This window comes from Phyllostomus hastatus, unplaced genomic scaffold, assembly GCF_019186645.2.
Source record: "Phyllostomus hastatus isolate PE091 unplaced genomic scaffold, TTU_PhHast_1.1 phas_contig_80, whole genome shotgun sequence".
Lineage (NCBI taxonomy): Eukaryota > Metazoa > Chordata > Mammalia > Chiroptera > Phyllostomidae > Phyllostomus > Phyllostomus hastatus.
This window is the reverse complement of record NW_025333960.1, coordinates 41,136,475-41,158,771: the sequence shown is the minus strand read 5'-3', so window position 1 is coordinate 41,158,771 and position 22,297 is coordinate 41,136,475. Positions and strand designations below refer to the sequence as shown.

The following is a 22,297-nucleotide window of genomic DNA, read 5'->3' as shown; positions in this document are numbered from 1 at the left end:
AAAACAGTTTTAATTGCACATGTCTCTGAAAGCTAATTAAAATATCCTTGCTTTCTTAAATAGGGCTCTGTCATATGTGTTTATCTTTGCTGTGTTCCTAGGACCACAAGTACCTGAAACATTATTTAAAAGTTTCCTGTATAAAAAATAATTATCAATAGGGGTATATCGATGTTTTCCTACATTAAAGAACTCTACATTATAATTTTTTAAAAAGAGTTGTATGTAATGATAGTAGATAAGGGCACCAGACTGGTGCAAATAAAATTTATTTATGTTCTAATTAAAGCTCTAGCAACATGACTGAAGTAAATTAACATCTTTCAATTTTTTCATCTATAAAATGGGAGCAATACATGCCTTGCCAACTTTACAGACTTGCTGTGGTAATCAAATGCAACAGAGTACAAAAAAGCAATGTGGAACCACAAATTGACCAATCCAACAAACACTGTATCTACCCTGTGCAAATCACTACAGACACAAAACAAGTAGTGCATAATTAGAAAGTGGTTCTCAACTCTATCAAACATCACATTTTGTAACAAATAATTTCTATCACCCTGTTAGGTGTCTTGAAACAAAAACCTATTTACACCTATTTTTAAAATTTCAACAATACCCTAATTGTTATACAAAGGAAAAGATTTATAAAACATGTATTTTAATAAAAATGCCCTGGCATATTAACAAATTTAGAAAAAATGATAGATGCCTGCACTTATGTGTAGAATCACCATAAATATGACAGCTACAAATTCAAACCTTCCAATACAGGTGTGTTGTTTTGGCAATTCAAATAGCACAATGGCACTGCAATTGGTGACATAGATTTTCCAAAATGATGAATTCCTGATAAAGTTCCAAACAAAACAACTTCAATTACAAACCCAAATTATTTCATTTCTGAAAAAATGAGTACATATTAAATGGAATTGGGCTCTAGGTTAATTGTATGTTTCCTCCTACATGAATTTCTGGGGCATCTGAAAGTGTGGTGGGATGCAAGATAATTCTTCAAAGTTATCTCCACCAAAACTCCTCCAACTAATTTTCACAACATCCCTCAAGGAGCAGTACTTAATCCTCTGAGAAGCACTGATCTAGAAGATCCAAATACATTACACTAAGTAATAGATGCTATATAGGTAGTTGTTAAAGTGATTTGGGACTATAAATGAGAAAGCATGGAAAGTTCACAGGTAAACTAAATCATAGCATGATGTAGCGGTGACAATCAACCCCAAAATATCAATAACATAAGTCACAGGTGTATTTTCTGCATAAACTGGGAGCACTGCTCACTGTTACCTCTCAAAGATTAGGCCAACAAAGACTCCATCTCCACATATGTCTTTAAATGGTGGGTTTTCATGTACTATGTACTATGTTTTATGTACTATGTACTATGTTTTAAAGGTTGTACTATGTTTTAAAGGTTGACCATCCCTTCTGCTCACATTTGATTGGCCAAAGTCATATGGCCATGTCAGTGGTTCTTAACCAGAGCAATTTTGTCCAGCAGGGGACATTTGGCAATGTCTAAAGAAATTTTTGATTTTCACAATTGAATGGGGAAGTGGGAGGCAGAGCACTACTGGCATCTAGTGGGTAAAGGCCAGGGCTGCTGCCAAACATCCTTCAATGCAGAGGACAGTTTCCCACAACAAAAATTTATCCAGCCCAAAATGTCAGTAGTGCCAAGTTTGAGAAACCCTGGACCATGCCTATTTTCAAGTGGGGGAGGGAGACAGAGAAGTGCAATATTACTATGTGCCAAAAGAGAGCCATCAGATTATTGGTGGAACTGTACCAATGACTACCACATGTGATTAAGAATTTGCCAGATTAAAGGAAAATAACAAGGAAAAGCAGAGAGGCAAGAGTATAGATGTTTTGTCTACAGTAAATTTATGATAGGAAAGGGGGGAGAAACAGCGTTAGATATCCATTAGAAAAACTATAGTGAGAAGATAAAGAATAGCTTTTGAAAGCGAAACAGAAAAGTTAGGAGACAGTAATCAGAAGAGTGATAGGGCCTAGATTAGAGGCATGGGCAATGAAAACAAAGGAGGAACCAATGAAATATTTCTAGGTAGAACATACTAGATTTTAATCAACTAAGTTATAAGGGATGAAAAGAAGGGCCACTCAAAAGATATCCCCTTTCCTGGATAAGTTAATTCAATGATGACAAAATAAAATTTAAGACGCATGCTGTGTTTTAAAGCGCTCAGTAGAGAAAAGCCTATCTGCAAGTCTCTAACATACAGGTATTAGATAAAGTCACTGTGACAGAATAAATAATCCCATGGTGACAAGGGCAATGGGAGGCAGAAAGTCAGTGAAAGGGACAAAGCATTCTTCTTTTATCTATCATCTATCAATCATGTGTTTGTCTCTAACCGTGTTTTAATACTACTGTCACCTGATGTTGACCACAGGTCTAACAGCTACTCTATGGACTACAAAGCCAGATAACCAAGCTAATTAAGTTACCCTCTAATACTAAAAAGTCTGAGTGCCAGCCTAAAGGGCTCTCATGGAATTCATAAACTTTAGTTAATCAATGTTTACATGTTTTTACTTCTCAGATGTTTGTTTGCTTTTGAATTACAGCCTGTATTATACATGAAACAAACATGTACATTTTCTAGAAGTTACAGGTATTTTTTAGAAGTTTCTTGATTCATGATTAATAAACTATTAATATGGGAATATTTGAGAAAAGCGCTTAAGTTAATTTTTAAAAGCTTGACCTGGTGAAGTAGCACTAGGAAGAAATTCTAATCACAGGCTTACAGGCAGGAGGAAAAGGGTGTGCAGGCTTAGTTCAAAAGGCTGTAGCCTAGATCCTGAACAGGAACATCCAAAAGTTGAGGTTCATCACACTGAGGGCAGCTGGAGGGAACCTCCAAAACACAAAGGATTATATACACAGGTATTAATAATTATAAAAACCTGAGATGGGAATAATACAATCAGAATGCTTTTGTGATGATTTTTAAGATGAACTACACAGAACAAATTTAGAGATGTGCTTGTTTACCCATAGGTCTTAGATTTAAATGTCGTATTACAAGAGTGTGGTGACTGCCAGATGGAAAGGGATTAGGAGGACATAGAAAAGAGCGAAGGGGCAATAGACAGTGACAGCTTTGGGTGCTGAACACACAATATACAGATGGTGTATTACACAACTGTACACCTGAAACCTATAATTTTATTAAGTATTGTCACCCCAATAAGTTCAATAAAAATTAAAATTAATAAATGTAATAGTACAGCAGCTTCACCTTAAATAATCTTATTTAAAAATTACCATGCTCTTAATATGTTACAGAGATTGTTAAAAGAAGAATCAACCAAGTCCATCTGTTTTTGTCCTGCCAGCATGTATTCCCCCTTCTGTAACAGTAATCTGATCTTCTAAGGAGAACCTCCCCATCTGGGCAGGTGGAACAATCCCCAGCCTGACTAACCAAAGTCACCACCTTGCCACATCAGTTGTTTCAAAGATAGGACAGGACCCAAGACAGGCCAATGACACAGCTCAAGGACTTATGATGGAACTGCAGAAAGAAAGAAAAAAAAAAGGTTCTCTGCTGGACCTGAAGCTGGGAGGAGTTACACAGGAGCCTTACTAAGACTAAAACTAAAAGAAATAAAACCAAAGCCAAGAGAGAGTCCTGATGATCCTGGCTGGTTGTGACGCTGATCCAGCACTCTGAGGCCAGCCGTATTTCCAGACCAAGCCAGTGAAATTTCTCTTTTCTTAAATTTGACTTCTAAATGTTTCCCAGTATGTAATAACTGAACAAAAATTAATGACATTCTCAGAAATGGAATATAATACAAACCACATAAACAATGGAACCAAGCAGGAATCTAGTCAATAATACAAACAACTATGTAACTAGTTACTTTTCTTTATCAATTTAGAAACAGAGACAGAAACATCGATTTGTTGTTCTAATTATTTATGCATTCATTGGTTGCTTCTTGTATGTGCCCTGACCAGAGATCAAACCTGCAACTTGGCATATCAGGACAATGCTCTAGCCAAACTAAGCTACCCAGCCAGGCCAATGACTACTTACTTTCTTTAAAGTATATTTTACTGATTATGCTATTACAGTTGTTCTAACTTTTTCTCCCCTTTCTCCCCCTTCTCCCTGCGCCATCCCACCCTCCAGCATTCCCACCCTACTAGTTCATGTCCATGGGCTGTACACATAAGTTCTTTGACTTCTCTGTTTCCTATACTATTCTTAACCTCCCCCTGTCTGTTTCCTGCCTACCAATTACGTTTCTCATTCTCTGTGCCTTCTCCCCCATTCTCCCCCTCCCCACTGATAACCCTCCACATGATCTCCATTTCTCTGATTCTGTTCCTGTTCCTGTTCTAGTTGTTTGCTTAGTTTTTTGTTTTTCATTTTTGTGGGTTCACTTGTTGATAGTTGTGAGTTTGGTGTCATTTTATTGTTCATAGTTTTTGATCTTCTTTTTCTTAGGTAAATCTCTTTAACATTTCATATAATAAGTTCTTGGTAATTATGAACTCCTTTAACTCGACCTTATCTGGGAAGCACTTTATCTGCCCCTCCATTCTAAATGATAGCTTTGTTGGATTGAGTACTCTTGGATGTAGGTCCCTGCCTTTCATGACTTCAAATACTTCTTTCCAGCCCCTTCTTGCCCATAAGGTTTCTTTTGAGAATTCAGCTGATAGTCTTATGGGAATTCCTTTGTAGGTAACTGTCTCCTTTTCTCTTGCTGCTTTTAAGATTCTCTCCTACCTTTAATCTTGGGTAACTGGATGATGATGTGCTTTGGTGTGTTCCTTTTTGGGCCAATTTCTTTGGGACTCTCTGGGATTCCTTGACTTCCTGGCAGTATATTTCCTTTGCCAGACTGGGGAAGTTTTCTTTCATTATGTTTTTAAATAAGTTTCCAGCTTCTTGTTCTTGTTCTTCTCCATCTGGCACCCCTATGATTTGGATGTTGGAACATTTAAAATTGTCCCAGGGATTTCTCAGCCTCTCCTCATTTTTGGAATAATTATTTCTTCATTCCGTTCTAGTTGGATGTCTATTTCTTCCTTCTGCTCCAAACTGTTTAAGTCCTGGTTTCCTTCTCTTCACTGTTGATTCCCTGTATATTTTCCTTTATTTCACTTTATATAGCCTTCATTTCTTCCTTCATTTTGAGACTAAACTCAGTAAGTTCTGTGAGCATCCTGATCACCAGTGTTTTGACCTCTGCATCTGACAGGTTGTCTATCTCCTTGTCACTTAGTTCTTTTTCTGGAGTTCTGATGTGTTCTTTTATTTGGGCCATATTTCTTTGTCTCAGTGTGCCTATTCTGTTTTAAGGGGCCATAACTTGTTACTTTAAAATAGAAGTTGTCCAACTACCTGGTCTCAGGTCCCCTTATTTACATTCCTAATTATTGAGAATTCCAAACAGCCTATGTTTATGTGAGTTACATCTATTGACACTAAGCATATTACTAATTAAAACTAAAAAATGTTTAAATATTAATTAAATCAATTTAAAATAATAAGCCAATTATGTATTAATATGTCTTATGAAAAACAACTATGTTCCAAAACACACAAAGAAGTCAGTATTCAGAGTGATTTTTGTTTTCCATTTTTTCAAATTTCTCTAATGTCTAGCTTAAGAGAAGATAGCTGGACTGTCATCTGCTTCTGCATTCAATCTGCTGTGATATGTTGTTTTGGTTAGAGTATATGAAGAAAGTATGGCCCTGGCCAGTGTGGCTCAGTTGGCTGGAGGTCACAGGTTTGATTCCTAGTCAGGGCTCATGCCTGGGTTGTGGGTTCAGTCCCTTCTTGGGGTACATATGAGAGGCAGCCAATTGAGGTGTGTGTGTCTGTCTCTCACATCTATGTTTCTCTCCCTCTCTCCCCTTCACTCTAAAATCAATAAGCATGTCCTCAGGTGAGGATTTTTTTTTTAAAGGCCTATTGCTAAATGAAAACCTAAAAGTAAAAAATATATTAAAAAAGAAAGAAAATGTGCCTCAGACAAATAAGTAATTGGAATATTTTAATGACCTTTTAACATACTAGGTATTCAGCGTTTATTTAACACCAAATGCAACAAAGGGCAATTCTTAAAGGTTAGTTGCAAAATGAAATCTGAATCCCTATCAGTGAACTTTTTGGCTGTGCTTTTTAAAAATCCATTGATCTATATTATATTTTGAATGGATCTCCTACCTATGTATGATTTTATAACATCATGCATTGGTCATTTGGAAAAACCTTAGTTTAATGAGTTATACAGATCTTCCGAATGTTGAAACATTTTCTTATTTTATATACATAAAATAAGATTTTATATGATATATATGATTTAAATCACATACCTTAATATCACCACTAATCTCTTCACTCATTTCCAAGGACACACCTGCCAAATATCCATATCTGCGTAACTATGGTTTATCAGTCATTCTTTTATGTAAAAATAAAAATAGCGTTCCATTTAAAAAGCAGCTAGTTTAGCCCTGGCTTGAGTGGCTCAGTTGGTTGGAGCATGGTTCTATAAACCAAAACCAATCCCAGCTGGGGCACCTATGGGAGGCAACCAATTGATGTTTCTCTCACATCGGGGGTGGGGTGGGGGGGGTGGGGTGGGGTGTGTGTGTGTGTGTGTGTGTGTGTGTGTGTCTCCTGGTTTATCTTACTCCATTAAGTACTACTTCTGATCATCATTCCTCTAGATGACTGAACTACAATGACTGCCATCTACTGATATCAAATACTCTAGAATTCACCAGTAGTATCCTTAAATATATATCCTTAATGCAGTTTTACATTTATGAACATATTTTGACTTGAAAAAGAAATGAATTGCATATACATTCATCCACATTAAGATACAGAAGACATACATACCTTTCTACAAAAACCAGTATTCAATAACAATCTTTTTATTCAAATCATAAATAAGATTTACATTTTAAACATGCAAATTAAGGTTTGATGAATTTTAAGTAAATTACTCCAGTATACCAATGATTGTAAAATAAAGCCCTGTACTGTATTAAAACAAATGAAGCAGTAGTATAAGTATACTAAAATATCCAAAGCCTTTAAAATAAAAAGGTACTTTTTTTATATACAGATTCCCATGCCCCCTTTACTCTATTCCCAATTCTGAATCTATGTGTGTTGGGATGGGGCATGGGAAGGAAAAAAATAATATTTTGTTCTATTTTTTTTTAAATAGCTCTTCCAGAGACAGAGATGCAACTGTACTTAAACTGGCACTTCAGGAAATATAGATGGAGAACTGAAGCTACAAGCATAAGTGATCTCTAAAGAACTACCAACTAGTTGGGCTCGTTGAGCAACTTTCTCACAGTATTTAAGTTAAACCCTGACAGCAAAAGCTAAATCCATGTGACCCTGACTGGTGTGGCTCAGTGGGTTAGGCATTGTCCAGAAAACCAAGAGTTGGTTCACCAGTTCGATTCCCAGTCAGAGCACATGCCTGAGTTTCATGCCAAGTCCCCAGTTGGAGGCATGCTAGAGCCAACCAATGGTATTTCTCACATCGATGTTTCTCTCCCTCTCTTTCCCCTCATTTCCCCCCTCTCTAAAGTTGAATAAATAAAATACTTTTTCAAAAAAAGCTAGATCAATGTAACTTGCATCTCACGAACCAATGAAGTGGCCAGTTAATTGGTACCTAGAATATTTTATTGTTTCCAAAGAAACTATCCCCTATGAAAACCAAGTTCCTTTGGGAATTTACACGTTAATTTTGGCACCTAAATAAATTGCCAAAGTAAGCTCCTCTAAAAGAAGCCCAAGTAAGCATTTTATTTTAGAGAGTACTTTAAGAGATCAATGTTCTAGTTAGGATAGTGATGATACTAGTATACCAATAGCTTCCTAAAACTTGCCATCAGACAGTTCAAACAAATTGAAAAATGAAAAGGAGAAAATGAGGGAGAGAAGGAGAGAAGAAGGGACAGACCTGGAAGCAAAACATATATGACAATATCTTCCAGGGACTCATTAAGTTAGATGTGAGATGATTATATTGTGTATATGTATATCACTGTATTAAAAACTGTAAAGCTCCTGGCTGGCGTAGCTCTGTAGATTGAGCGTGGGCTGCGAACCAAAGTGTCACAGGTTCAATTCCCAGTAAGGGCACATGCCTGGGTTGCAGGCCACGGCCCCCAGCAACCGCACATTGATGTTTCTCTCTCTCTCTTTCTCCCTCCCTTCCCTCTCTAAAAATAAATAAATAAAAATCTTACCAAAAAAACTGTAAAGCCGACACAAGTGAAATTTTAAAAAGTTAGAGGACCCTAATAGCTCAACCACTTTGGAACTCTGATGTGGCTATACCCCAAGCCAAGTGAATCACTATTTCTGGGGGTGGGATCCAGCCATTAGAGTTTCATAAAGCTCCCCAACGAATTTCAAAGTGCATCCAAGGTTGAGAACCACTGCCCTAAACCTATGAATAAAAACATAAATAACTATTAAAAAGATGAACCCAACACAATTATAAATCCTCCAGATTGAAAACAATTTTCATTTAAAATGTAAATACTAAGCCCTGGCTGGTGTGGCTCGGTGGATTGAGCACCAGCCTGCAAACCAAAGGGTCGCTAGTTCAATTCCCAGTCAGGGCACATGCCAGACTTGTGGGCCAGGTCCCCAGTGGGAGGCGCATGAGAAGCAGCCACACATTGATGTGTCTCTCCCTCTTTCTCCCTCCCTTCCTGTCTCTAAAAATACACAAATAAAATCATTTTAAAAATAAAATAAAATGTAATCACTGAAGTATAGTTCTTGATCCTAAGGCATTTACAATTATCACCAACTTGAAATTAAGTCCCTGGCCAGATAGTAATTGGTTAGAGCATTATCCTAATACACCAAGGATGCAAGTTCGATCTCTGGTCAGAGTATATACACAAAACACTGCATAAATAGGTGGAACTGCAAACTGATGTCTCTGTCTCTATCTTTCTCTCTCAAATCAATATATAAAAAAATTTTAAGATGCAGTAATAGAAACTAGCTATAATCGGCCTCTGGTAGCTTTCTATCTTACCTATGATATAATTTGCAGTAGCAAATAATCAAGACTTAAATTATAAGATCCTGACCACCTATTATCCTGGTTTTACATAGGTAAGCACTACCCTCATTTTTAACCACTCTCATGATTAAAATAAATTTTCCTGGATGCCAATCACACCACGTAACAGTGTGAAAGTGACACAACCCAAAATACCTTGTTCCTGAGAAACAGAAATTCAGCCATATTTCCCATCACCAGAATTACACATTTTAGAATTTTAAAAAATCTAAAAATTCCAAATCTGACCCATTATCAAGCATATGTTTTGGCATATTATAATGCAAATAGTATACACTGAAAGCCATTCAAATGACAATCTAGACATACTTGTTAACTGTTTGAATTTCTTTTTAAATTGAATCTTCATTAACTGTTGAGCAAAAAGACCAGAATTTGATAATTTAACAAAAATTAAATTGTGTATGCTAACCTAACTCCTTTAACTTTCATTTAATGTAGAAAATAATGAAACTACTGAAACTGACTAATTTTATACATGATTAAACGTGAGAGTCACCTTTAATCATCACTTAAGCAAAAAAACGCTGCCTCACTACACAATCTTTTAGGGGGAAGAAAGAGAAGGATATCCAAACAATGAGCCCTCAAATGATTAATATTTTTAAAAAATCACTCTAAAATCACTGAATGAAAATGAAAAAAGTAATGAGCTGAAGAGAACGAAATAAAATTGAAATGTTTCAACATAAGAAAAATAATGCATATTCTCACCAAAAGAGGCAAAATTTTAGGCAACACTAAATATACATTTTAAATATAATGAACAAAGCTGATCTGTAAGGTTAACTGCCCTAGAAGAAGCCTCAGCAATTTAGAGCTCAATTAGAATAGTGCCTAATGATGTTACTATAACACCAACTCACTCAGGAAAAAACAGCTTTCAAGCCAGAGAGCTGGAGTGTGACTGGGCAACATAAATTAGTTTTATACTTGTTCTTTAATTGGGGGTTTGGAATCTGAAGGGATATGCCAGAGAGAGAGAGAGAAGGGGGTGGGGGGGGGGATCGTGCACGTGAGCATGAGAATTCACACACAAATGAAAAAAATAGCTCAACTAAAATGTAGTTTAAGAAAGTGAAGCATAGGTTTTTACAAAGATTTGCTATTTCCTAGTATAAGCAGAATTGCTTCAAGCTGCAAAGCCATCAAAAAAGGCCAATGATCCACATTAAACTTATCATGAAAAATTTCAAAGGTACTTTCGCAGCACAAATTTTCATTAAACCTGAAACTGATTTGAAGGTTTATCGTCGTCGTCGTCGTCGTCCCCCCCCCCCCCGCCCCCCCGCCCTCACACACACACCCCAAGCCCAAGATTTACAATGAAGGCACTTAGCTAAACAGAAGTTTCTACTTGGGCACTCCCACTTCAAAAATAAAACAAGATGCAATACCTCTTTAAAGCAACCTTCCCAAAAACCTGGAAAGCAAAGAAAAGGCCACTTCTATTAACAGACTCACAAAATGGCATATCAATTTTGTCTAGAAAGCTTTTAGTTTTAACTCCAACTTAAACCTACATAATTCATCACCACTTTTAGACCTAAAAATACTCCAAATCTTAAAGGTTTGGCCTGAATGAATTACATCTGTTCTGTAGTAAACCCAAATAACAAAAAACAAAAATCATGACGTTATCAAAGGGACATTATGGTATCATAAGAAACCATACTTTTAAATGTTAATTATAGCAATCATTTACAACTTGACGTGTCATGTACTAACTTTCCAAAAGAGTAAATCCTTGGCAGAAAAGGTACATGCTAGAACTTTGTATGCTATGTTTCAACTGAAATATATTTAGTTTTTTGCAACATGGCAAAGGCAATTTATAAAATCCACAATAAAAATAGTTCAAATGCAATGTTCCAAATAATATTACTTTATGAACGTATGTATTTTCTATTAAGAAAAGTACTCAACCTACTTTTTAAACACCCGGACAAACTGCTACTGAGACTAAAAGGATGCTAATTCTGTCAAAAGACAAAGGTTGTTAAACAAAAATTAACCAAGACTACAAGCCTTCACAAAGGCAATTCGGAGTAATTAAGTTGATTCCACATTATCTCATATTTATTATTCCTAAATGTCGCCAGCAGTTTCACCTGAAACTATGGTGCAAAAACGGAAGGAATTAAGAAACTAAATTGAAAATAAATAAATAACAAATTATTCGCTTAAAAAATTTACTGGGTTTTCAAGGGAAAAATAACTACCAACCTTCAACAGCGTTTTTAAAACCCACAAAGAAACGTTCATGTTAACTAAACACACCCATTTCTTTGAAAATCTAGCTTGGGGAAGGGGTGGGGCCACAGCCCTCCATCCTCCACCAATTTCACACCCAGTATTTGGAGTCCTGAGCAATAAGGTACACTATGTCTTTTATTTTTTATTAGGGACTGGGGGAGGTATGGTCAGGTGCTAAGATCGTTTCCTGCATGCCACCATCAACCACAGTATTCAAATGCAAGTAAACAAATCAAAGCCAGAACATAAACTAGAATGACACAACCAAGAAAAGAAAATAAGGGACAAAGAGTAAACAAAAATTTGCTTGAGAAAAGAAATGAACACAAACCACTTACAACTTGCGTTTAGCCACCTAAGGCAGCCTCTGCAGCCGACCCAGGGAGTCGGCCCCAGCGGACAGTGAAACTACTCAAGAACAACAAAGAGGAGCGGCGGCCGCGGCGGGAGTCCCTCTTCGAGTTTAACTCCATTCTGAAACAAACTGTGACGGGAGCTCGGGACCGGAGGACCAACCTCCGAGCCGAGGGACGCAAAGCACAGCGGCCCGACAAGGGACCACGCTGGCTCTCCGCGCGGACCGCTGGCCTCCCGTGCGCTCCCCGCCGCCGCCGCCGCGGGGAGCCCGCCCCGGGGCGGGGAAGCCGCGGGAGGGGTTCGCGGGCCCGGCCAAGGGAAGGGGAGGGGACGTGGCTCGTTACCTGGGCGCGGGCGTTGGCGAGGGGAGTTCGCTCTCCCGCCGGGGTTACTCCGCGAGGGCACCCGGCCTGTCGCTCCCCCGGCGGCCCGGAGCGCTCCTCGGCCCCCGCCCCAAGGCGTCCGGGCCAGGCCGCCCTTCCTCGGCGCCGCGCCGCTGCCCGCGCGGGCCGGGCCGCCTCGAGCTCCCGGACCGCCCCACCGCGGGGGCGCCTCTCTCGCGGGGCGCCCGGCTCCCCTCACCCGCTCCAGTCCCCTGGGCGGCCGCGGAGCCGAGCGGAAGACAGGAAGGGGCTCCGGAGGAGAGCAGGAGGGTGCGAACGCGGGCTCCGCCACCCGAGCCGCTCCGTTACCGCAGCGGCGACGACGACCAGGGCCGAGGTGTTGCTGCCAACTTGTCGAGAGGACACTGAGCATGCGCGCTCGGAGACCACATCCGGGTAATTTCAGGGTTTGGCCCTGTTTCCCCCGCAGTTTTCCTTTCTCCCGGCTGCCCCCGCCTCCTACCCCTGAGTGACGGGAGGGTCGCTGTGCGCAGGCGCCAGCGGAGAAGCAGCGGTAGGTGCGCCGCCCTGAGTCCCGGCTTGGGGTTCCGCAAGGCTCCACAAAGCCGCTTGGAGGATATGGTCTCAAGAGAAATGGGCATCCCTTTGCAAAAAAAAAATGTACGCAAGCAGCGCGGGAGACCTCGGCATAAAACGGACTGCCAGTAAGAGTTTATAAATAGCGATAAGCCGGGCCTTGTTTTTGAGGACCTCTGTAGGCACAAAAATTAAATTCTAACAGCTAGCGGTTTACTTTGAGAAGAAACTGGCCATGACTGTTCCTTCCTTCCTTTCTGCCAACCCTGGATCACTAGATTCAAAGGTTTTTGAATTCGGGAGACTCCCCCTTGGGTTAAAGAGATGCACAGGATAGTCAAGGAATCACATTTGAGAGACTGGCTAAGTATTTATAAAAGTGGTTCTTGTTGGAAGAGATTTAGGCAGAGTTGGAAGGGACATTTGAGGATCTACCACACAGCTGTTAACTAGGTACCTGTTGGGTAGGGAAAGGTGTAAACTCTGCTGTTGACTTTATACTTCTATTTGAAATTTTTACAAGAAGCATGTACTTCTTTTATATTTAAAAAGTTTCAGAAAATACATACTAAATATATATATAATTTCCACCAACCAGAAAATACGCTGTTCTAAAGTCATTTCTCTTCCATCTGGAGAATATAACTACTGTTACCAGGTTTCTGACCTTTCAGGGGGCCAAAGCAGCCCTGCCCAGGTTCTTTCTTGCTGCTAAGTTTTTTGGAGCCAAAACTTCTATTTCCTTTTCACTACTCATTAACGGTCTCTAAAGCTTTTAAGGAGAGTCTCAACAGGTCTTCTTACTTGGCATTTAGAACCTTCCATCTTCTTTCCTGTCTTCTTAGAAGTTGTCAAAAGCAAATTAGGGAAATCTTATGCTTTCTCTACAATAATTAGTAATCCAAATTATGTGTATAATCTTTTTGTGTTCAGTCTTCATGTGTGTGGTCTTTACTTGATATGTGTTTGTGTATTACATGTGGTGCGTTTCCTGCCTCCAGATGGCATAATTAGTGTGTAATATTTATGGACCTGAAGATATTAAGCACTTATATAAAATAAGCAGGATCCTATGTTATAGGCAAAATTTTTTAATATTAAAACCAGTTTTAACTTTGAGTAATGTCTTTTAAGGTTATTACCAAAAATGTATTGTTTTTACAAAAATTTATATTATAATCTTTTGGTTAAGTATATTTAACAACCTTCCCAAAGTTTAAGTTTTAAAAACTGAGAAATGACTTTGAGTTATTCCAATGGGCCCCTGGAATACCTCAAGATTTGTTCTCTCTCCTTAAAAAAGAGAAATTTTCTAACTAATTAGGCCTATTTAATATGCTTGAAATTAGATGGAGAACTTTTCTAAACAAAATAATAACTATTTTATTTGTATACACATATTTTTTTTAAATATTTTATTTATTTATTTTTTAGAGAGGGAAGGGGGAGAGAGAGAGAGAGAGAGAGAGAGAGAGAGAGACATCAATGTGTGGTTGCTGGGGGTTATGACTTGCAACCCAGGAATGTACCCTGGCTGGGAATCGAACCTGGGACACTTTGGTTCCCAGCCCGCGCTCAATCCACTGAGCTACACCAGCCAGGGCTTGTATACACATATTTTTATCAAAATAGTTTTTCTAGAAATTTCAATCTGCCCCAGGAAGGAACTTGCAAAGATTCAGAGTCAAGTTCAAACAGGCAGCTCTCAGGGGTAACAGGTGTCCTGTCAATGACACTGGAGAAGTCAAGATTGATAGATCCCTCTGAGGACTTCAAGCAGTGTTACTCTGGGTATTTTTAACCCACACATTGGGAATTTATGAATTGTTTCCAATGCTCAATGCACACTTCCAATAAGTCCTATACAACATTTTAAAACCTTGCATACTATTTGGTCTTTATATATACTAAGATTGTGTGTTAAATCTAAAAATATGGGCTTTATATTTTTCTTTTATGTTATTTCATAATAATTATCAAGATATTGTTATCTTGAAATATTATATCTTACAAAAAAGCAAACTTGTCAATTGCATTTTAATCAAATCTACAACCATGTTATTTTAAATTTGGTCATTTATAAACAGTCATTTTACTCTAATGCATTTGGAAGTACATCTTTGGATAGGTTCATGAAAAGGACTCTGACTTGGTCTAAATTACAGGTATCTAAGCAGGTCATATCTTTAAAGTAAAGATTTATAAAATCCTAAGAAATAACTGGATTCATGAAAATACTGGCAAATAATCAAGAAAAACAAAATTGGTTGAATGGGACTAAATGAACTAAAGATAATTGTTATTCTTATGACTTTGTTCAAAATATACTAATTTTAAATCTTTTTGTTTTTCAGATATAAAGAAACTTGTTTTTTTCCCCTAGGACCATTTGCAAATTTTATGCTCATAAGCAATATTGAAACATTTATATTTTTTTCTTCCTACCAAACTCCTTCAGAATTTGGCAACTTTTAATGAGTGAGTATTATTTTCATGACAACATATTTATTTGCACAAACCCAATATGAATCTGTACTCTTTATAATAGCACCAGTTTCCAAATGTGGTTTTATTAACCAAGTCTTTGTCTGCATGTCATGATCAAAAGCATCATGCCTGGACTCTGGATATCACCAGAAAGCTTTAAGGAATTAAGATTGAATTTTGAAGCCAATAAGAGCCCCTTAGAGAAATGGCCTTATACCTTGCTTTGTCACGTAGTTCATGGCAGTCTTTGCATGTAAGGAATGAAGGCTACATTCCTGAAAGATGGCAAGAAAAGAATCTAAAGACATTTTGGAGACCTCAAGAACTTGAGGAATCCACCCAAACCTATAGGTATTGCAGGCAAAGCCAAATGGCAACTGTGTAGCTTGACTTGTGTGCCCTGAAGGGCTGACTAAAGCTCAATATGAAGGTTCTTTGTGAAAATTCCAGCAAAGCAGATTTGAAAGAGCCTATATGAGCAATTAATATTCTTGTTGTGTTCATGCAAATAATCTGGCCAAATTGAAACTGGACTTAATGTAGTCTCTTTGATAAAATGAAGGTGATTTTAGGGAGAGAAACTGTGTTCCAATGGAAATTACAATGTTCAGTTGTCACCCACAAACTAAATCCTAATTTTTCTAGTTTTCTTCCAAGCTAATGTTTCATTTTTTTTCTTTCATCCTTTGACTTGGAATTATTGAGAACTACTCATGCAATGTCAGCCATACAGAATTTACCTACTATTCTGCCTCTCCCTTTCTGGGATCTTAAGGCCAATATCTGGTCCTGGTCTTCCTGGCTAACTCCCTTCCTAGGACAATCTATAGCTGACTTTTTCTTTATTTTTATTTTTAGGCCACATCTCCTCAAATATCTCATATTCTTCATTCAAAGGAGCATCCACGCTCTGGGAGATTCCCTCCACAAACTGTATCCAGCTACAGTCTTGCTTTCTGGGCTGTCCTATTTCACCTTTTTCCCCTTAATGACCCATACTCTGACCCACAGGCAGGAACAGCTCTACATCCCTAGCCTGCCTGAAGTAGTTACAGAAGAAGAGATCTTCATCCCTACTCCCCAAAACCAAAACTGGCCCAAGTCATTAAGAATAAATCCATTTTAAAACCAAAGTAGGGAATGAAAGGATAAATCCAGACCCATTTGCTATTGTGGCACCATTTGCAGAGCAGGCCTATGACCTTGTTAAATATGACTTCCATTTTACTCTTCTGAGCTTATGTCCCCAGGACTAGAAATTACTGGAAAGCAAGAACAGAACGTAGCTAACTGTCCCACCATAGGCACAGGCAAGAGATAACATTGGAGCAAACTGCATCTTATACAAAACCACCCAAAACCTCCTGTGTTGCAATGCCCCCAGTAGCCCAAGGGCCACACATCAGCAACCCCTCCCCACTCTTCTATAATCCAGTTATAATCCAATAAAAGCTCAAAGCCCCCATCCCCTCAGTGCTGGTGTATCTCTCCACATCATACCCCTCTCCTCTCTTGGAGAGTGAATGAAAACTTTACTCCCTAAAGAAAAAAAAAAGAGTAACTTTTTAAAATTATATTTCATTGTTTATACTATTACAGGTGTCCCAGTTTTTCTCCCTTTGCCCCCCTCCAGTCAGGGGCCCCCACTCCCTCAGGCTACTCTGTTCCCTATTCTGTACTTTATATTCCCATGACTATTCTGTCACTACCAATTTTTACATCTTAACCCCTTCACCTTTTTGGCCCATCCTCCCTGTGCCCCCATCTAACAACCATCAAAATGTTCTCTGTATCTATGATTCTGTTTCTGTTCTGCTTGAATGTTTATTTTGTTTTTTAGATTCAACTGTTAATAGCTTGTTAAAGTTACTTCTTATGCCTTATGGCCCAGAAACTCTCAAGTCCCCCCCTTTTTCACACAGTGCCTCACCCCTCGCCTCATGCTGTCCTTGCCATCATAGCCTGGGCTCGTCCCTCTTCTACCAGGAATCCTCTAAAACTTTCATCTTCACTGGTGTTCCCTTACCCCTGGGGTTCAGGAAGCCTTTCCAAGACTAGTTTTAAGGGAATCCATTTCTAGATCTCCCATTGCTATCTGTACTATTTTCTAAAATATCTCAGCTTAAGAAAGCACCTGAAGACACAGCATCCCCTTTCAATACTGACCTTCTCCCACCTTAGAAAAAAGTCAAAATTCTCACCCATTATTAAGGTGCATGGACCCAACATGTAAAGACCTCAAGGGAAATTCAAAGGGACAATTCAGAAGCTGGTGTCTGTGCCAAGAAAGTAAACTACCTGAATTAAATGGTTATAAATTCTTTTGCAAGTCAGGTGGTTTCCAGTTCTTTGCTATTAACAAATTTGAAGGAAGATCTAAGTAGGTGATTTGATAATAAAACAACATGATTCTTACAAACCTCAGTTGGGGTTAAAAATATTGAATAACATTGCTACAATGAAATTTCGTCATTTCCATCTATATTAGTTAATCTATTACTACGTATCAGTATTACCACAGTAGCTTAAAACAACATCGACTGGCTCACAGTTTCTGTGGGTCAGGAGTCCACCCATGGCTTAGCCGGGTCCCCTGCAAGGTCACAGGGGATGCCTGACTGGGGAAGGATCTGCTTCCAAGCTTCTGTGGTTGTTAGCAGCATCCAGGTCCCTGCAGGCTGCAGGAGCCAAGGGCCTTAGTCGCGAGATGACTGTTGGCTCCTTCAGTTCTGTGACATGTGACCCTCTCCGTAGGGAAGCTCACAATACAGCAGCTGGCTTCTTCAAAGCCACAGATGGGGAGAGTCTCAGTATAAGACATTGGTTACAGCCTTATGTGACATAATCACCTACACATAATCACATACATCCTGTCACCTTTGTGTACTCTGCTGGCCAGAAGCAAATCGTAAGTCCCACCCTTACTCAAGGAAAACTACACGAGGGCATGAACAGGAGGTGGGGATCAAAGAGGGCCACATTAGAGTCTATCCACCACAGCTATTTGTTTATGCAAATGACAGTCCCTGTGAGCTTCACCTCAGAATTTTGCCTCAGGTTCCCTTCACCTTCTTGCTAAAGGAAACCCGACTTACACCAGGGACACTGCTTCCCCTTCTTCCTCTCAAGTAGTGGCAACTTGTATTTTTAACCACAGCCCCTTAGACCGTGCCTAGGTGTGTGGGTGTCCTCCGTGCTCCTCAACATTGCTTCCTGATCATCCCCCTCTCTCCTCCCTCCTAACCCAAAGCTTTAAATCTCGTTACCCCATGCTCCTCATCTTGCTGTCATTCCCCTTCATTTTTTCACCGTTGGCTCCTATCAGTCACTCCAATACCACTTCTGTCCCAATCCTAGGTGGTTACAGTGTGTACTTAGATGATTTTCTCATTACTCCAACCTCTCAGTTCCTTGACTTCTTCTCCAAGGATCTTGTCCTACCCTAACTCAGCCACTTCTTCATATTCACAGTTTCAAATATGTCGTACTCTGAACACCACTCATAGTTCCATATTTCCCTGTAGCCCTCTAATTCCAAAAGTTCTTCAACCCACGTACCTACTTCCTCCCATCCTTACAATAGCCAATCATTGCAATCACTCCCTTGCACACACTCTCAAACCCTTTACTCTCTCTCCCCTTTGTCATGCTTGCTGGGCAAAACCACAGTCCTGGTTCTGGCCAGCTCTCCACCCACTCCACACCAGCACCCATGCACCTGAATGTGGCTGGAGACAAACACACCACTCTGACTGTTTTCACTTTCATTTCATTACTGAGAACCTCCGGTGGGCCCTTAGTGCTACCCAGGAATCCTGCTCCCCTCCTCCATCCTGGATTTCATACCTTTTCCATCCTCTAACCTACACCTCTTTGCATCTTCATTCTCAGTTAATAACCTTGCTTCCTATCTCACTGAGAAAATCGAAGCCATGAGATGAAAACTTTCACAGAATCCCGCTACCTCATCTACCCATAGCCACAGACCAGCATGTATAACCTCTTCTTCACCTTTCCCTCCTGTACAGTGTGAATTTTCCAGGCTCCCAGAGCCAGTCCCTCTGCTAAGGCAGTCGCTCCGCTGAGGCAGTAGATCCCAATCTTGCCTTGCCTGATCGAGATCATCACCCTCACTCCAGCAGTTATACCCCCTTTTCTGTGTTATCAAAGTCTTGCTCTCTACTGGGTCACTCCCATGAGCTTACAAGTAGTTGTTATTTCTCCAACCTTAAAAAATCCTCTCTTTGATCCACTTCCACTGTCAGCTACTGCCCCATTTCTCTGTTTCCTTTGCTACAAAACTTCTAAAAGAGTTTTCCATACTTCTGTTTCTACTTCTCCCATTCTGTGGCAGCAGAATATGTACCACATGATACATTTATATAAAGCTTAAAAACATGCCAAATAAAATACAGTAAGACCGCATACACATATAATCAAATCATAACAACACACAAGGTTACAAGTGGTGGATTTTAGGTTTTCGGCAGAGAGGCTCTCCCGCCCCCTGGAAAACCCATTCCATTTATGCTTTCCTTAGCACTCCAAGGAAACTACTGTTGTCAAGGTCAGCATGAACTTCACATTGCCTAAATCCAATGATTTAACCTCAACTCTTCTTAATCGACCTGTGTGTAAGAGCTGACACAACTACTCCCTTGATTCACCTTTTTTTTTATTTTAACCAGGCTCTTGGTTTTTCTCCATCATCACTGGTCCCTCCCTTCCTGTCTCATTTCTCCCTTGTTGATTCTATCTCTTTGTCCATTGTTTAACCTTGTAATGGCCCAGGGCTCATTTCTGGGATTTCTTCTCTTTTCTGTCTATACTGATTTACTTGTGATCTCATCAAGTCTCCTGATTTTCAGCAACATCCAAGATACGTGATATCATAATATATGATGACAACTCCTAATTTATATCTTCAGCTCACACCTCTCATCCGCACTCTAGATTCTGACACTCAGCAAGTCTACTGGACACCTCAAACTTAACACACCACAAACTGAACAATATCCCTCCTCAAACATGTTCAATCCACCGGCTGTCCTACATCAGTTGGTAACAAGTCCATTCCTCAAGTTGCTCAGACCCAAACCCCTGGAGTCCTGCTGGACTTCCTCTTCCTTCTTCATCTCACACCTAGGCCAGAGTTAGAGTATCCCTCACCTGCTACTACGCCTGGTCTGAGCCACCATCATTGTATGCTGGGATGAGTCTTCTAAAAGCTCTTCTGGCTCTCAGACTTGCTCCTTGGAGTCTATTTTCAGCCAAACAGACTGACCCTCCTAAAATACGTCAGATTGTCCTGGTTAGTCAACCAGAACAAGTGGAACAGGGAAACTGAGACAAGTTAAATGGTGGAGCAGTTTACAGCCATCTAGTAAATCGCAAAATCCTATCTTCCCTAACCAAGGACACCTAAGAGTAAATGGTTCACACTTATCCTTCCCACCAGAGGATACATAGTTTAAATCACCCTACTCAGGAACATAACAAATCCAATGTGTAGTGTGATTTGTGCCAACCACACCCAAGGATGGATGAAGTCAGGGGAATAAACCTCATTTGGTACATCAGCATAAAGCTGATGGCTACTGTACTGAGATCCTCCCCTAAAACCTCCCCTAAAATTCCTTCCTTTAGCATACAGATGAGAGCCCTCCAGCTGGTGTGGCTTAATGGATTGAGTGCAGGCCTGTGAACCAAAGGGTCACCAGTTCGATTCCCAGTCAGGGCACATGCATGGGTTGTGAACCAGGTCCCTGGTAGGAGGGCGTGTGAGAGGCAACCACATATTGACGTTTCTCTTTCTTTCTCCCTCCCTCCCCTGCTCTCTAAAAATAAATAAGTAAAATCTTTAAGAAAAAGAAAACAGATAAGAACCCTTAAGACAAAGACCCAGCAAGGGCTCCTCTCCCTGGAGTACACCCATACCTTTCTTCTCTCTCAGGTGTGCCTCTTTTTCCCTCCTAAATGCTAAGGTCCCCACGAGACTTGCAACCGGGGAGCAGCGGGCAGTGACAGCTCTTCCCACCCTAACTCCCTGAACCTGTCTCCAGGCCTCCTTTTCTCTGACTTCTCAGTGAGCTAACAGCTGCCCGCCCTGGCTCACTCTGTCACTGTGACTTGAACTTCTCAGTGAATTCAGGCAGCCCAGAGCGGCTCACTTCTTTCCTATAACACTCGTAGGGAGCCCAAGCAGAGCCCCGCCTGGGCGCTCTCCTGTTGCTTCTTCTACCTTAGGCCCTCCCGTGTTCCACTGTCCCCAGCTCTAAAAATCACCTGGACTCGCGTTGTAAACTCTTTCCTACATGAAGTCAGGAACCCACACATTACCTGCCAGCCCTAGGCAGGCCCACTTGGGGCCCGATCCCTTTCCTGTGACAAGATCATGTCCCTCCTCAAACCCTGCCATGGCTGCTCACTTCACTCAGAGTAAAAGCCTACGTCCTTCACGACAGTCTATAGGGTTCTACAAGGTCTGCATCGCCGCCCCGCCCTGATCATTCATTTTCCTGGAGATTCCACTGCAGCCCTGCTGCCCTCCTTGGTGAGTCCTGGAAGACACCAGCCATGCTCCCAAGTTAGGGTCTTTGGGTTCCCCCCAGATATCTGCTTTACTAATTCCCTCACCTTACGTCTATCAAACGTCACCTTCTCAGTGAGGTCCGCCCAGACCTTGTTAAAACCACAACCCATTCTAAACCCTCTTTCCATGCCCCAGATCCCCCTTACCCTGTCCTGTCTTTTCCTATAGCTCTTTTCATATGCTCTATCATCTACTTGCATGTTATGTTTATAGCTTATTGTCTACAGCCCTCTCTAGAATGTAAGCTTCACGAGTGCAAGGATTTATCCGTAGTGTTTACTAACACATCCCGAGTGCCTAGAGTAGCTAGTGACACAAATATTTGTTGAATGAATGAAAGTGTTTCATGCTTTTATCCATAAAATGAAAACCAGGAATAGATTTGACTCTGAACCCTAATTCCAATAAAAATATTCTGGGCTTTAATTTTAATAGTTCATCAAAATTTGTAATATTTTATGTTGTTTAAATCAATTAGATATCTAAAACTGTATCAATAATAAAATCAGGATGAGTTTTTTTTAAT

At 40.1% G+C, this 22,297-nt stretch overlaps 2 protein-coding genes across 3 annotated transcripts in view; one reads left to right on the top strand and one right to left on the bottom strand.

Moving 5' to 3' along the window:
• Positions 1-12,255, bottom strand: part of SMAD4 (SMAD family member 4) — a 59,249-nt gene extending 46,994 nt beyond the window's left edge. Inside the window, exon 1 of one of the 2 annotated variants that reach the window (XM_045849623.1) lies at positions 12,117-12,255. The gene's annotated coding sequence lies outside the window, so the exon portion shown is untranslated. Of the gene's footprint in view, positions 1-11,753; positions 11,914-12,116 lie in introns of those variants that run through there. The other variant, XM_045849624.1, reaches the window with a different exon arrangement.
• Positions 10,978-16,690, top strand: LOC123825977 (collagen alpha-1(I) chain-like). The gene is made up of 4 exons (XM_045849637.1): positions 10,978-10,986; positions 11,912-12,551; positions 15,047-15,170; positions 16,038-16,690. The coding sequence occupies exons 1-3, from the start codon at positions 10,978-10,980 to the stop codon at positions 15,073-15,075; spliced, it is 678 nt and encodes a 225-aa protein (XP_045705593.1). The 3' UTR covers positions 15,076-15,170; positions 16,038-16,690.
• Positions 16,691-22,297: the final 5,607 nt, after the last annotated feature.

Excerpts from the sequence above, each read along its gene's own strand:
- LOC123825977 (XM_045849637.1), top strand. Across the intron at positions 12,552-15,046 it reads CGCTCGGAGACCACATCCGG|ATATAAAGAAACTTGTTTTT; the intron begins GTAATTTCAGGG and ends TTTGTTTTTCAG.